The sequence below is a fragment of the Saimiri boliviensis genome, chromosome 11 (assembly GCF_048565385.1).
Source record: "Saimiri boliviensis isolate mSaiBol1 chromosome 11, mSaiBol1.pri, whole genome shotgun sequence".
In the NCBI taxonomy this organism is placed as follows: domain Eukaryota; kingdom Metazoa; phylum Chordata; class Mammalia; order Primates; family Cebidae; genus Saimiri; species Saimiri boliviensis.
This window is the reverse complement of record NC_133459.1, coordinates 12,567,841-12,583,237: the sequence shown is the minus strand read 5'-3', so window position 1 is coordinate 12,583,237 and position 15,397 is coordinate 12,567,841. Positions and strand designations below refer to the sequence as shown.

Genomic DNA, 15,397 nt, shown 5'->3' with positions numbered 1-15,397 from the left:
TAGAGAATGAGAGAAGTATTCCAGGATCACTCAAACACACAAAAGTACAGCCACTCACACCCACCTACAATCCAGTCCCCAGCATGGTCTTTTAACAAGTCATAGGTCAGATCTTGGCCTCAGCTCTCCAATGAGTGAACAGCACTTCACCCTAAAACTCATCCATCCCTGTGGACCTCACCGGCCTCATCTCCTAAGATTCCTCTCCTCCTCCCTCCAGCCACGTGGGCTTTTGTATTCCTTTAAAAAACAAACCAAAAACATTAGCTTATTTCTCCTTCAAGGCCTTTGCTCCTACCACTCCTCTTCCTGGACTGCCCTTCCAGCAGACCTTTGCGTGGCTGTCTCCTTCCTAACCCAGGAGTGGGGTTCAAACATCTTTCCTCAGAAAGGCCTTCCCTGACTCACTAGAGACAAAGCAGCCCTCTCCTACCTAGCTAGTCTCTATCACATTTTACTGTCTTAACACACTGATCACTACCAGAAATTACCTTCTTATTTACTTGTTTATTATCTGCCTCTTCCCCTATAACACGGAAGATCCACCAGACCAGAGACCTTGTCTGTCCTGCTCACCACTATAGGAGAGGACTTGGTACACAGTAGACTCGCAATAAATATTCATCAAACTCACCAACAGAGGAATGAATGGATAGCAGAGTTAACAGCTAACTTTCAGGAATTTAAATCGTTTTTAACCATATTACAAACAAAACCAATGTTGAGATTTCCCAATTATCTGGTCTAATAATAAGTTGACAAGGTGATACAGAGCCCAGAGAGTATCACATGTCATTTCTTCACAAAACCTAACCCACGGAACACTTAATCTAGAAGAACAGGGTTAGATATTCACTAGTAAAAAATGTGAAAGGCTTTGTATATACTTGAGCAAATATCAAAGATCAAGATTAAGGGAGGTCTGCAAAAAATCAGAACTACGTTATTTTGGACAAAAGTAATAGTACTAGTATACCTAGCTAACACTTGAGGACTTACACTGGACTAAGAACTGTTCACAGAACCTTCTGTATATTGACTTGTTTAACCTTCACAACAAACTATGAAGCAGTCTTATTATTACCTCCATTTTATGGATGAGAAGACTAAGACACAGAGAGATTAAGGACCTTTGCATGGTCACATATCTAGAAGCCAAAATTTGCTCACAAGAGAGTCTGCTCCAGAGTCCCCATTCCTGACCATGACACCATACCACTTTGTAAAAAATAACAGCAATCATGTATTGGCATTTATAAGGTGCTGGAGCTCTATCCATATTCACCCGCGCAATCATCACAACCACCCTATGAGGTCAATGCCATAATTACCTGTATCTTACAGTGAGGAAACTGAGGCATGGAGAGGGGCTTAGATAAGGTTACAAAGCTGGTAAGGTCACATCTACTTGCCTTGGATCACTGCAAGTCAGGACCTAACCCAGGCAGTGTGGCTTCAGAGTTCACTCTCCGAAGCACTATTCTATCTTGCTACTCAGTGGAATCTGCACCAGAGATGAACACATTTTAACTTGAAGTATAATGAAGGAATTGCCGTGTCCTAACATCTACATGGGTTTGCCTGCCTTCAAACCTTCTTTCCTGTTACCTTGAATGGCTCGTATTCATCCCCTAACTAGTTCATCTCTACTAGGATTCTACCTCACTGACTCAACTGTATGTATTTCTCACTTTAAATACTTTTGAGAAACAGAATGCATGCTTGCATCCAATTTCAAACGTCAATATAAGAAAACTATGGAGTAATACCTACCGGAAAAGTATGCTACTACGATCCGGCAGAACGAAATGGAAAACAAGGTTTTGAAAGTTCTAAATAAGAAAGTGTAACAAAAAAAATCTCCTGCAGGGATTGGAGGCAAGGACCTGGCTATGAGCATGGTCAAAGGCAGTCTAGTTGGCTAACCTTGTCAGGAGAGCTGCAGCAAAGGAAAATTAAACGGCTACCTGTTAACTTCCAGAAGGCTACTGCCACCACACTAACAAAACCCAGCACACTGCAAGCTCGCCACTATCTGAAATGTGTGCTCACCAAGTGTTCAACTCCATGGAGATAATTTTTTTCATAGACCATTCTCCAATCTATGACATTTTTAATGGAAGTAAGTGAATAAAGAGAAATTTGCCTTATAGCAAGTTTGTGTATCTGTTGCAAAAAGCAACAACCATCCATCTTAACAGGCTCAAGATTCTTCTTAGAACATCTCCAGGTATAATGTGAGGATTTGTCTTCTTCGAGAATGTGATCCATGAAAATGAGGGAGAGACATGGCCTTGGTCAACGAAGAAATGCAGCAACACTCAACACTTCCTAGTATGTCTCTGAAAGTGCTCCATAACCTCATTACCAGTCCTAAAACATGACTTTCTTTTTCTTTTCAACAATGAATATCTCCAAGGAAAATGTGGCAGAAGGAAGAAACATGTCCTGGGTAAAATTTAGGGAAAAGAAAAGCTAATCCAAAAGCTAATTCAGGCTGCATTAATATCAAAGACTAACAATGTGTACTCAATTAACACAGACCCACAACAGCTATCGATGGTTTCTTACAGTTGGATAAATCTGCCAGTCAGACAGTTCCTAATGTCTCTCTGTCTTAGGAGGAGGGAAGCAGCTGCCACTTGCTTAACTCATCAGTATCTTTAAAGGAGCAGTGTGTAATTACTTAACACGATCTTCATGCTTTAGCTCCCTGACACACATGGGCAACCATATATTTAAAACACAGAACCCTGAGTGTGTGGATGAAGCACTTCCAAATATAATCGTTTCAAGGTGTGCAAAGTTATTGTCAGTCACAACTAAGAACAGCATTAGAAAACCGTAAGCGGGGCCAGGCACTGTGGCTCGTGCCTGTAATCCCAGTACTTTGGGAGGCTGAGGCCAGTAGATCGCTTGAGCCCAGGAGTTTGAGACCAGCCTGGACAACATAGCAAAGCTCTGTCTCTACAAAAATTAGCTGGGTGTGGTGGCAGGTGCCTGTAGTGCCAGCTCCTCAGGAGGCTGAGGTCCAGGGAGCACCCAAGCCTGGGGAGGCTTAGGCTACAGTGAGCCGTGATGGAACCCCTGCACTCCAGCCTGAGCAACAGAATGAGACAGTCTCAAAAAACAAGGAAAACATAGCAGGGTAACTAATGGTAAATTAATTCTAACACTGTTACCTTTAAAGTTTTATAGTAAATGGCTCTGTTGATTTCCAGTGGGAATAAATTTTGCTCTTCTCCCGAGCAAGCCCAGTTCACATACCGCAGCCAGTTTCCCTTCTCTGGATCAGTGGCGTCAATGCACATCCATCCCAAATTTGGGTAATATACCTTGAGAATGGAGAGAAAGAAAAAACTGTTGTTAAAATAGGAGTATCTTTAAAATGTTTCCATTTTTAACTTTTAAGGATAATTCGTTTTCATTATATGTAAGTACTCCATATAAAGCATTTCATAAAAACAAAACAAGTGACAGAGAAAAGAAAAAGGTGAAAACTGAAATTCAAAACTGTGTAAATCTCATTGTTTTTCTATTTAGGCTTTTTTTTTCTACCCTCCCCCCACCACCCCAAAACTTTAAAAGCTATAGTTAACATGCTTGATATCTCCAGATGCTCACAAATACGTACACAGAGACAAATAACAACTATGCTCCGTAAAGTGTGACTTAGAAAGGAAAACAGCCTGCAGTGTTGTTCAGCAGCACCCGCGTCCCAAGCTTTCTGGGTTGCTCTACTAGCCGAGTATGGCGTCCTGGCCTTGCCAGGCAGTAGAGTTCAGCAGGTCCCTTCCTCACAGGGCTGACAGAGACTTCAGGGGTGAACAAGCATCGTGAACCAGGCACATGGGTGACAGGATATGATGCTTCTGCAAACTCAGCTCACCCTTAAAACTTGCTCCATCCAGAGCATCTGCAAGGACGAAGGGGCGATGGAACAGACTCTGGGAAATATCAGTGCCCTTCAAAAAGAAAAGGACCAAATCCTCAACCCCTTTTAGAAGTCAAATGAAATCTCCTCTTGCGAGAAGCCTTCCCTTCTCACCCACACCAATTCCTCCCACAGATGCTTCCAGCACTTATTTATCATCCTTCATTTTTAAAGAACATCTATTTGGCAACTATTTTTAACTTTAATTTTGTATATACATGTATACATATGCACATTTCCCCAAAACCAGACTATAAAACACCCGAGTAGGCACTGAAACAGAACTGCAGAATCAACTGGCTGGCAGACGTGCGGGGCAAAAGAAATAAGCGTTCCACTTTACTTTTAGGAAGAAAGGATATAATCTAGATGTTTCCATTTCTTCCCCATGATTTCCACCACTCATGCCTTCTTCCCTCCCGTACCCACATGAATGACCCTTCTTTACTGCACCTTTACTTCTGGAACAAAACTCCCATTCCCCCCGCTGATGGTGATGCTGCTGCTCTTCTGGGAATGCCTGGGTGTCTAAGTCTATGATTGCCAAGGGGCAGCATCCACCTTACCAGGCACTAACACTGCCTTCTTCCTCTTGAAAGTTGAACGTCAGGCATAATGCTATTTGCCTGGCATATTATCTCATTTAACCCTATGTAGCAGGTTTATTATCTCTCCTTTGAATATGTGAAAATTGAGGCTCATAAGTTAAATAACTTTCCCAAAGTCACCTGTTTGACTGTCATAAAGATGGGCTTCAACTCAGATCTGCTTGTCTTCTATTTATCAGTGCCTTCCTTGACCATCCTAGTTAAGTGAACTACCAATATCTAATGAGCACCTACTATGTACAGGTACCATGCTGGGAGGTACACTGTAGTTACTTTAATCATCACAGGCACTAAGGAGAGTACCTGTATGTAGTCACTTATACAGGCATTATTCCCCCCATCTGCAATATAAACTGCCCCTGGGCTCAGGGATAGTAAGTTTCATTTTAATTCACTGCAGTGATGGCAGAGTCCCACTCACTCCCCACCCAAATACTGGCACAGTACTGAGACTAATGAGACTGCAGAGGCAAACACAGACAGTTGCCAAGAAAACCACATGGTTCAGAAGGTAGCTGGAGTCCATCTACCTGCCTCAGGATCAAAATACAGGCTGTGCCAGAACTTCCTGGCTCTCGGGTCAATATAGCCATTTGCAAAAAGCAAAGTGCTACAGTTGAGTCAATTCCTTATTCGTACATAGCTCATTTTGTTTCAAAGGAGACTAAGGCATCTTCTAAGTCACACTGACTGACATACAAAAGGAATACTTGCTTTTGTAGAAAAAGATGACATTTCAATTTTTAAAAATAGATCGAGAAGTAAAACGAATACACACAGCCAAAATCTCATAAAAATACTAATCTTAGTTATTAAAAAATAAATTGAAAGTAAAACAATTTTAACCTTTTAAATGGGCATGCAAAAAAATTTTAAAGATAGGAAAGAGAGTGAAAAAACAGATATTGCCCCAAAACACTGCTGAGCAGAAAACAAATTGATTTGGAAGAAATTTAGCTGCACCTGACCAAAAAACAAACAAAAAAACTTTAAAATATACACACACAAACCAGCACATACACTTGTAGGAATTCATTCTAATGAGATCGCTGGACAATTGTACCCAGATGTATATGCAAAGATGTTCACAGTAGTGTGGTTTACTACAAATTGCTTCCAATTGACGGCTAAATGGCAAACAATATGGAATTAAATCAGTAAATTATTGTCCACTTACAGAGCTGAAACCTAAGACACTAAAAAGTACCGTGGTACAAATGATTAATTAAGTTATACGGCAAGATTTACTTCCTGTTAGATATAACTATATACTTGAAAATGTTTTCCGATAAACATGCATTATTTCTGTAATTAGAAGACAGCAAAAATAATCAGATGTTGCAGAAATACATTTATCAGCATAAAGGAATTAACATATCGATGACTGAATAAAAGCATTTATAAAAAGTATTTTTCAAGTACATCATTTTTGTTTTAAGTATATGAATACATGAACATAAGAGAAAAATTTGAAACTTAACAGATTAAAATGTCAAAAATGGTTTTCTCTGAGAAGAGGGATAATCTGTAATTTTTATTTTCTTTAATCTTCTATCTTTCCCCCACTGATTTAATACATACTACATGACAAAAAAGGAAGGAGGATGGGAAAAGCAAGGTAGTCTTCCAAATGAAAACCTAGGTCTGAATGAAGGTAGCCAAGGTCTGCGGAATTCTAAGCTAAAATCCTCCTCATCTTCCTCTTCCCCAACAGGTATTTCTAACAATCTTGCAGCTTTCTCATTTTTATTGAGAGTTTAACTGTATGTTTAAAAACTGAGATTAAAATATGTTTTCATACAATTCCCATCTTACTTGGTCAAACCTTTGTTTCTAATCAAATTAATTTCAGTGATTGACACACAGAATCTATTTCCAAAATGTGACATAATTTTGCTTCCTGTAACTATCAATTAATATCCAGATCTTTATAAGGGCCAACAAATATGCAACTGACTTGATCCCAGAGAAATACTACCATATAATCACTGATCTTTTCCTTGATTTATTCTATAAAATATTCCCTTTTAAAAAGGCAAAGGTATCTAATTATATACCATTAAAAATGAATTTTGACAAGTTACCTAATTTTCAAATTCAAACTCCCTACTTGGAAAGAACTGAAGGAAGAGAATGACCACTATACCAAGCAGTGGGCTAGATGCTTTACATGTTATTTAACTCTTAAGAATTTACGGTTGGGTGTGGTGGCTCACACCTGTAATCCCAGCACTTTGGAAGGCTGAGGTGGGTGGATAATGAGGTCAGGAGTTCGAGACCAGCCTGGCCAAGATGGTGAAACCCCATCTCTACTAAAAATGCAAAAATTAGCCAGGCACCTGGAATCCCAGCTACTTGGGAGGCTGAGGCAGGAGAAATGCTTGAACCCAGGAGGCAGAGGTTGCAGTGAGCTGAGATCGAGCCACTATACTCTAGTCTGGGCGACAGAGCAAGACTCCATCTCAAAAAAAAAAAAAAAAAAAAAAAAAAGAATTCATAAAATAGACTGGGCATGGTGGCCCACACCTGTAATCTCAGCACTTTGGGGAGCCAAGGCAGGTGATCACCCGAGGTCAGGAGTTCAAGACGAGCCTGGCCAACATAGTGAAACCACCTCTCTACTAAAAATACAAAAAATCAGTCAGGTGCGGTGGCGGGCGCCTATAATCCCAGCTACTCAGGAGGCCGAGGCAGGAGAATAGTTTGAACCTGGGAGGCAGAGGTTGCAGTGAGTTGACATCAAGCCATTGCACTCCAGTCTGGGCAACAAGAGCAAAAACTCTGTCTCAACAACAGAAAAAAGAATTTCTAAAATAACTATGAAATATTACTAAGCCCCCTTATAAATAAGCAAGTTTATGGAGGGTTGGTAACTTCAAAAGGATAATTAAGTCACTAAAAATCACAGCCGGGATTCAAACCTGGTCCCCTTATTTCTTCCTATGCCAAAATCAAAACAATATGCAGATAGGGAATGGGGGAGGGAGGCTGGTACTTTTGTCCTGTTGAGTGGAGTTCTCAACTTGCCTTTCTATTTTCCCTCTTTCCATCCCTAACCTCGCATTAAGTTGGCCAGGCCCTACCTCCTTTCTGCCTCTACCACCTGACAGGGACTGGGTAGTAATTCTTGGTCAAGCAGAACATAATTTTCATACCACCCAATTTCCATTCAATTTAATCCAGTCATTTTGAAATAGCTATAAAATAATCTAAATTCAACTTTTAGTACTCATGCCAATTTAAATACACATTGAAAATTAAATATTTATGCTATACAGAAGGTTTGCAAAGAACAAACCAAACCGTTAGTTACCTCAGGGGATAGAAAGTGGGGGTTATAACTATTAGCCTTCCTTATCATCTACCTGTTACATGTATTCATTCAAATTTGTAAATTAAAAAAAAAAAATTCTGATTCAGCCACTGCAAGCATACCATCATTTGAATCCTCAGTTGTTCACCTGTAAGCACGTCACTCAATCAGAACTTGCAGTAACCCACTCACTTTGATAGAAACCGCTCAGGAGTTAGGACAAGGCCATGAAGAAACCTCCTCATGCTGCAGCAACTCCCACGCGCAGAGAAATCTTCCCTCACAGCAGCTCTCCGAAGTCAGAGTCTACAGCAATCAAACCGCTTCCGCTGGCTGTTCTCCGGATTTCCCTTCCGCTGCATGTAACCTGGGGCTCTAAGCCTTGGAGACGGAATCCCTCTTGGAGGTCCAAGCTCCCATTGCAGTGGGGCTGCTTTGTCCACACCTCCTGAGGCTCCTTTTCACGTTTTCATTTTTCTGGGGAATCTAGCTTGTTGAATTTCCCATGTTATAATCTACACCCTGCTTTCAACTTTCCCTGTCTGTTCCCAAAAGACAGGCAGGAGGTTCACATTTACCTCCTGAGTCCCCGTCAGTAAACCTTGACTCAGAGAACTTTCGGAAGTCAGTTCTGGAATCTGCACCCTTTCCTATTATTATTCTCACTTTCTTGATTCAAAATACAACCCGTATCCTCTAACATTAGGGGGAAAGGCGATTCTAGGCAGAAATGAAGAGATTACTGAGTAGGGAATCTTTTTTTTATTTCCACTTATATTTGTTAATGAGGAAAATATCTATAGCATCTATTTTTTGAAATCTTTATTGATATAAAGTAATTGTACTTATTTATGGGGTACATGTGCCATTTTGATACATGCATAGAATATGTAATGATCGAATTAGGTTATTTAGGGTATCTATCACGTCAAATATTTAGTTAATAGGTACAAACATACAGGTAGATAGATAAGGTCTACTTGGTTATCTTTTTTAAAGTACTTTACAAAAAAATAAAATCATCATCATCATCCGATCCAAGTGTTTTTCTTTGGTGTTCAGGTTCAACTAATATTAACTGAGCCAGAGATGTCTATATCACCTAATTTCATATAAATTATCTAATTTGTAGTCAAACAAATCAGTTAGGAACTTGCCCCTCATTTAAAAGTAGGAATAAAGAAAAAAAAAAAGATAACCTCACCTTGGTTAAAAAAAAAAGTGTTTCAAAGAAAGCCTTTTTTAAATAAAGAATTTTATTGACACTGCTACCTCGAAAATAACTATACCTTCTTGGTATGTTCAAATTCCAGTTGTTTTTCAGTTACAGAATTTGATACCTGAAGGGTTTGTTGAGGATTATAAAACTGACATCCTACAGGTGTAACTTTCTGGTGACTACAGACAAAAATGGATCTTCAGTGTCAACTACGTCACTCCTCAGATTACTTCAGATCACAGACTGCTTTTAAGAACTATTCTAATACAACACTGTATTCCAAAATGTCTGAAAATTGTAGAGTAAGGGAAATAAAAGAGAATCTAATTGGTGACAGCACATTTTCTTTCAATAATCCCACCTGCCAGGGCACATTTCCCAACACACAGGTTACTTTTATAGAGATTCTAAAATACAAATTTAAAAATTAAACAGTGTGGCCTCTAAAGCCCTCGAGGCTGCACTAACAGACCCTCTCTTTTAAAATTAGACTGAGTAGGTTTTATACTGAAAGTACACCGATGTTTCTGGAAAATCTCCCAACAACGGATGCACAAAAAATGTTGACTGGTTCACAGTAGGTCCCCAGTGAACAGCCACTAGACAAATAATTTATTCTCACTATTCAATCAGAAATTCTGTCTGTGGACCAAAGATGTTTAAGAATCCCATATAACTCTATAAATAACATGTAAAATGTTGTGTACATATGTGTATTTGTATATTTTCTGGAGAGAGTCTCAAAAGGGTCCACAACACGAAAAAGTCTAAGAGTCTCTGGGCTTTGCTAACAGGAAGAAGACTGAATAAGCAACCAAGGAACAGGCTCTTGGCCTGATTCCAGGACTAATATTCTAGGGCATCATGAAGCCACATAGATCTCATATTTCTCACCTGTGGAAATATCTATGTCATTTCTAGTATTCCCTTATTCCACACATAAAAAATTCCGTGAGGTATTCCCAGTAGTTTACAATACCACAAACACTGTATGCCAAGCGTGGTGTTCCAGAACTTAAGACAGTGCTTGGTATGTGCTAAAAGCTTAATAGGGGTTAAATGAATGAATAAATAAACTCTCAAAGAAAATTTTGGTTTTTTTGCACCAGACTAAGCTGCCAATCTGAGTACAAGTGAACTTGTTCAAAAAGATCACTTAATTCTCTGGACTTCAATGTCCTCATCTGTCCTGCAGTAACTGAGAGAAGAGGAATGTAATTAGCTCATCTGTTTCTATGACAACCAATTCCATAGCCATCCCACCTTTAATTACTTTGTCCAAAAACCTATGCACTGCTATTAACCACTCAGCTTCCAGGCAAACCTGAAACCAGACATCACCATGTTCACTCCTACTGCTACTCTTCCCCACACATCAAGACCAGGGCTCAGCAAACTTTCTGTAAAGGGCCACACACAAATATTTGCAGTTTTGCAGGCCATATGGTTTCCATCATCACTGCTCAACTCTGTGATTATGGGGCAAAAGAAGCCATAGATAATATTTAAATGAACAATCAGACATGTGTTCCAATAAAACTTTACTCATGAACTGAAATTTGAATTTCGCATAATTTTCACATGTCACAAAACATTTTTATTTTTCCAACCACTTAAAAATGTAAAAAACCATTCTTAGCTCCAGCGCTGTAATAAACAGGTGGCAGGTTGTATTTCCCTGATGATCCAGACCTTTCCCTACGGCTGAAAAGCAGCACTGAGAGCTGAAAAGTACTTTCCGAGAAAAGGTTCTGCAGAATCAGCTGGTTGACTTCTCTCTCTTCTTCCTGCCTACAACTTTAACTTATAAATAATTTGAAATCAGAATAACTGAGATAGCGAGGACTATAAAACTCACTTGTTAATATTTAATCACAGCAGCACTGACTTATAAAAAATGTTTTTATCTCTTTTAAAAATTACATTAGTCTTCTCATTATACAGAGACAATTTCTCTATTAATTTTAACTGACATGCAATTCTACTTCTTCCCTCTATCCTCTTGACCTCAAAATTTGTTGCCTGAATGAATAAAATGCAAATATTAGAAGTAATGATGACTGGTATTCATCTATAAAAACTTTTTTAACTATTTAATATTAAAAAGATTAACAATATTGGATTTTAAAAGGCTGGCAAGAAACATATACTGTTGGTGATTGTATAAATCATTAACAGTACAATCCTGGAGGAAAAATGTCTGGCAAAATTTATAAAAAGTTAAAATGTATATAACTTTTTGACAACATTTATACTGCCAGAAATTTATCTTAAGAAGATAATCAGATAAGTCAACAAATATTTATATACAGTGAGTTTTATACTTTGAAGAATTATTTATAATCATAAAAAGATTAAAGCAACTTAAATGTCCAACATAAGTCTTGGTTAAATAAATCATGAATGGCATACAATGAAATTCTGGATGGGCATAAGAAATAATGATATAAATAGGCCAGGGACAGTGGCTCACACCTGTAATCCCAGCACTTTGGAAGGCTGAGACGGGCAGGTCGCTTGAGCTCTTGAGCCCGTGAGTTCAAGACCAGGCTGGGCAACATGGTGAAACCCCATCTCCACCAAAAACACAAAACTTAGTGGGTGTGGTACCACAGGCCTGTAGTCCCAGCTACTCTGGAGGCTGAGGCAGGAAGAATACTTGAGCCCAGGAGGTGGAGGGTGCAGTGAGCTGTGAACATGCACTGCATTTCAGCCTGGGTGACAGAGCAAAACCCTGTCTCCAATCCTGTCTCCAAAAAAAAAAAAAAAGAAAGAAAGAATAACATAAAGAAGTAGTTGACATAGATATGTCCATAAGATACTGAAAGAAAAAAATCATATTACAAACTGCATGTGTTGTTTGATCTCAATTGCATAAATTTCTACATATGGGTTGTTCATGTACTAGTGTGTGTGTGAGGCTGAAGAAAGAGAAGCAGCGAAGCAGGGAGTTAAAAGAACGTTCAGGAAGATGTCCATACAGTGGTTGCACCTGGATGGTAGAGTAGGAGTTTCAATGATTTTTGTATTCTTATATATATTTTTCTGTATTGTTTGTATTGTATTGCAGTGAACATATATTAATTTTAAATTGTAAAAGATTTATTAGAACATATAACACCAAAAGTGACTGCTAATATAAACTATGGACTTTGGGTACTAATGATGTGTCAATGCAGGTTCCTAGGCTATGCCCCACTCTGCTGCAGGATGTTGACAGTGGGGAAGGGAGTGCATGTGTGGGGGCAGCAGGTATATGGGAACTATCTGTACTTTCTGCTTAATTTCGCGATGCACCTAAAGCTGCTCCAAAAACTCTAAGTATATTAAAAAATAAGTAAATAAATAAAAATAAAAAATAATTCTCATCCAAACAATTTGAAAGTTCTGTTAATTAGAAGCAATTTGAGTCCCATAAAAGTCAATCTGAAAGGCTTTTATCAGAGGTGGTTTTAAAATACAGCAGATTACTCGGCGCGGATGGGGAAAGTCCAGAGAACTGAAACACAGTCCCGAGCACCAGCTAGCTAGCAGCTCCCTGTCAGAAACTGATCGAAGAACGCTCTCCTCTTGTGAGAACCTATTTTGTGCATATACACTGAGAATACGCTACTGTTTCTCTCCTGTTATTTCTGATTTAACAAAATGTTTTCGGTGAAAGCTTAGAGGACTTAAGATTGGGTTAGATAATCAAGGGCTCAAGGAGAGCAATTTAACACTTTGTCTTAGATTAGCTTTAAAATGGAATTCTGGCTGGGGTCTAAGACCTGCTGCTAAAAGATAAGCTGGTCTTAAGGGTTTTGATGGGAGAACAAGTGCCAAGATGAGATTCTGATGATAAGCCATTTCTGTTACACCACTACAAGGCATTCTGATGCAAGTCTGAGGATAATAAGAGCAGAGTGGGATAAATTAATGGGCCCCTACTAAGTCTTACCTCAATTTTCATTTTCTTCTTTATAAGAAATATGTGCATTATAATTTATACTTCCTTTGCCATATACATACTTACACATGTATGTCATATCTATTGACTTTTATTTTAACAGAGCAAAAGGCTTACAGGTTTCTGTATCAAATATATATCTTTTAGTCAGAACTACCTGAATGAGATTTTTTTAATTGCAGGAAGACAAAAGCCACCCTTGATAAGAATTAGGATTCTTATCAAAGATTTGCAAACTCTAGTAGTATAGTATATAAGACGTATCTTTTATTAACAATGGGATGTTAATAAGTTTATAGAAAAAATTAAGTTCCTAGTAAGTCATGGTTCCCAAATTTTCAACAATGATCAAGTCAAACTATGTATGAATCTCAATGCAAATGAAGCTTAATGTACAAAAAGCACTATGACTAATTTATACAGTATGCCCAACAACATCAAATTGTTACATGGGATAAAAGCAGCACTACCAACTTCAGTTTAATACTGATGGCATTTGTTCAAGATTAGCGTTATACACACAGCACTAGAGTAAGCATTTTCTGGTTCCTTGACATTCTTATTACTAAACGTGGCACTAAACCCGGTGAGCAAATTTGCTAGTTTCCCTTGGGAAACATCTAAAATTAAGAATGCAGTTTATTAGGAAGCATAATATTGTGGACAAGACACTTTTAATCATGCAGGCATTATCTTTAGTAATTAATATTTTTTGGCTGGCCCGTTTTTCTACAAATACTTCGCGAACTCTTACACCTCGAAAGCAGTGAAATAAGAGAATGCAATAACTCTTGTGGTAAATTCTCATTTCCTAAGACACCCTCGTCGCAAGATACATTATAACAAATTCATAAGAAACAAAGAGCTCAAAATCATTGGGATAAACTGTCCATATGTTTCAAGTTAGGACACAGCTCACAGCATTAAGAGAAACAGCAGCATACTTCAACCATACAAATGCCACAGAATTTCTTGACGAAAAGTGTCCACACATTTCCTAGCCATATTTTTTATTTTTAGGCTTTTATATGTTAATGTGTGAAAAACAGACGTGATTCAATTTCAGGCAGTCTGATAGGAATGCTTTTCCTCACCATCCAAAATCTTAGCTTGTTTTGAAAAGAAGTCACACCATGGAGCTCCCTGAAGAACTCAGGGAGCTTCCAGAGGGCACTGACCTGAACTAAACTTCGTAAATGCTGAATTCCTATGCAATACTCCAGGGAAAAACAAAGGCAACAATGACAAATTTTATCTTCACAACTATCCTAGGAGATTTTTATCTCTCTTTTTTAAACTGATAGTTTTCTAGCCCAGAGGTTATGTATCCTGCTCAAAGTCACAAAGCTAGAGGTAGGATCTGAACTCAGGCAATGCAATGAAAACCTTATACCTGCCTCCCTGTGAGGCAGGAGAGATGCAATCTAATTCTGCATCTACAGGCCTCCCGAGTGGAGGCCCCAGGGAGGAGAGCTCTGCTCTGTCTCCTGACTGCTTCTCCTCTCAAAGGAATGTGCAGATGCCCTGCTGTCTTCCAGGACTGCTGGGAGAACATGAAATTCATAGACGAAAAACTTCTGAAAAACTACAAGCTCTATATATGTGCCATATGCTAAATATATCCAACTCCGAATATTCTAGCAACACAGAAATTACTTTCTAAAATATAGAGAAGAACCTAACAGTGCCTTCTTTACAGCCACCCTAGAGTGTCTTTTCTGGGGTTTATCTGGAAGCCTGTACAGTGACAAACCATCAAGCAGGAAGTCAGGGTCTAAGTTGCAAAGCAAAACACCCTGGACAAGGCAATATAAAACATGGATTTGAAATTTATTGTTAAGGACAGCCGAGCAGTTTCAAAACACAAAAGCATAAATAAATCGGAGTCTGTACCCAGGGAAACATATTTTCTCTTTAATAAAAATATTCTTGATTTTAAAGAACACATTAAAATGATTGTTTTAATTTCAAAATGTCAAATCCTGAGAGAACAGAATAATTATTTCATAAAACTCTGATAAAGAAAGAATCAGAATTACTTCTTACCTCCCACATGTATACATTATTCTTAACCTGAGATCTTTTTTTCTTATCACCAACAAATGGCCCAAACTTTTTGCCTTTTAAAATTGGTTTAGTGGCCCAGACACCTAGAAAATAAAATCAGTATTTTTATACTGTATCATGGTTATTTTAAAGATTGAAACCATTAAAATCAATTAAGTTTCACCAAACAGTTAAAAGGCTAAACTGCCTAAATCAAGCTAATGTTCAATAGCCTGAGATCAAGTTAAATCACATTAAGTCGAGTGCTCAGCGGGGATTTTTATTTTTCTTCTTTATACTCTTCTGTTCTATAAAGAGCTTATATTGTTTT

General features: G+C 38.4%; 1 protein-coding gene across 8 annotated transcripts in view; it reads right to left on the bottom strand.

Annotated features, from left to right (window-relative positions):
* The window catches only part of PRDM2 (PR/SET domain 2), a 124,705-nt gene that overhangs the window by 77,969 nt on the left and 31,339 nt on the right, over positions 1–15,397 (bottom strand). For 6 of the 8 annotated variants that reach the window (XM_074380093.1, XM_074380090.1, XM_039474047.2 and 3 more), the window contains 2 exons: positions 15,067–15,170; positions 3,183–3,335 (listed from right to left, as the gene is read on the bottom strand). In XM_074380093.1, the coding sequence (XP_074236194.1) occupies positions 3,183–3,335; positions 15,067–15,075 (162 nt within the window). In that variant the 5' untranslated portion in view covers positions 15,076–15,170. Of the gene's footprint in view, positions 1–3,182; positions 3,336–3,889; positions 3,966–15,066; positions 15,171–15,397 lie in introns of those variants that run through there. The other 2 variants (XM_074380092.1, XM_074380095.1) reach the window with 2 other exon arrangements.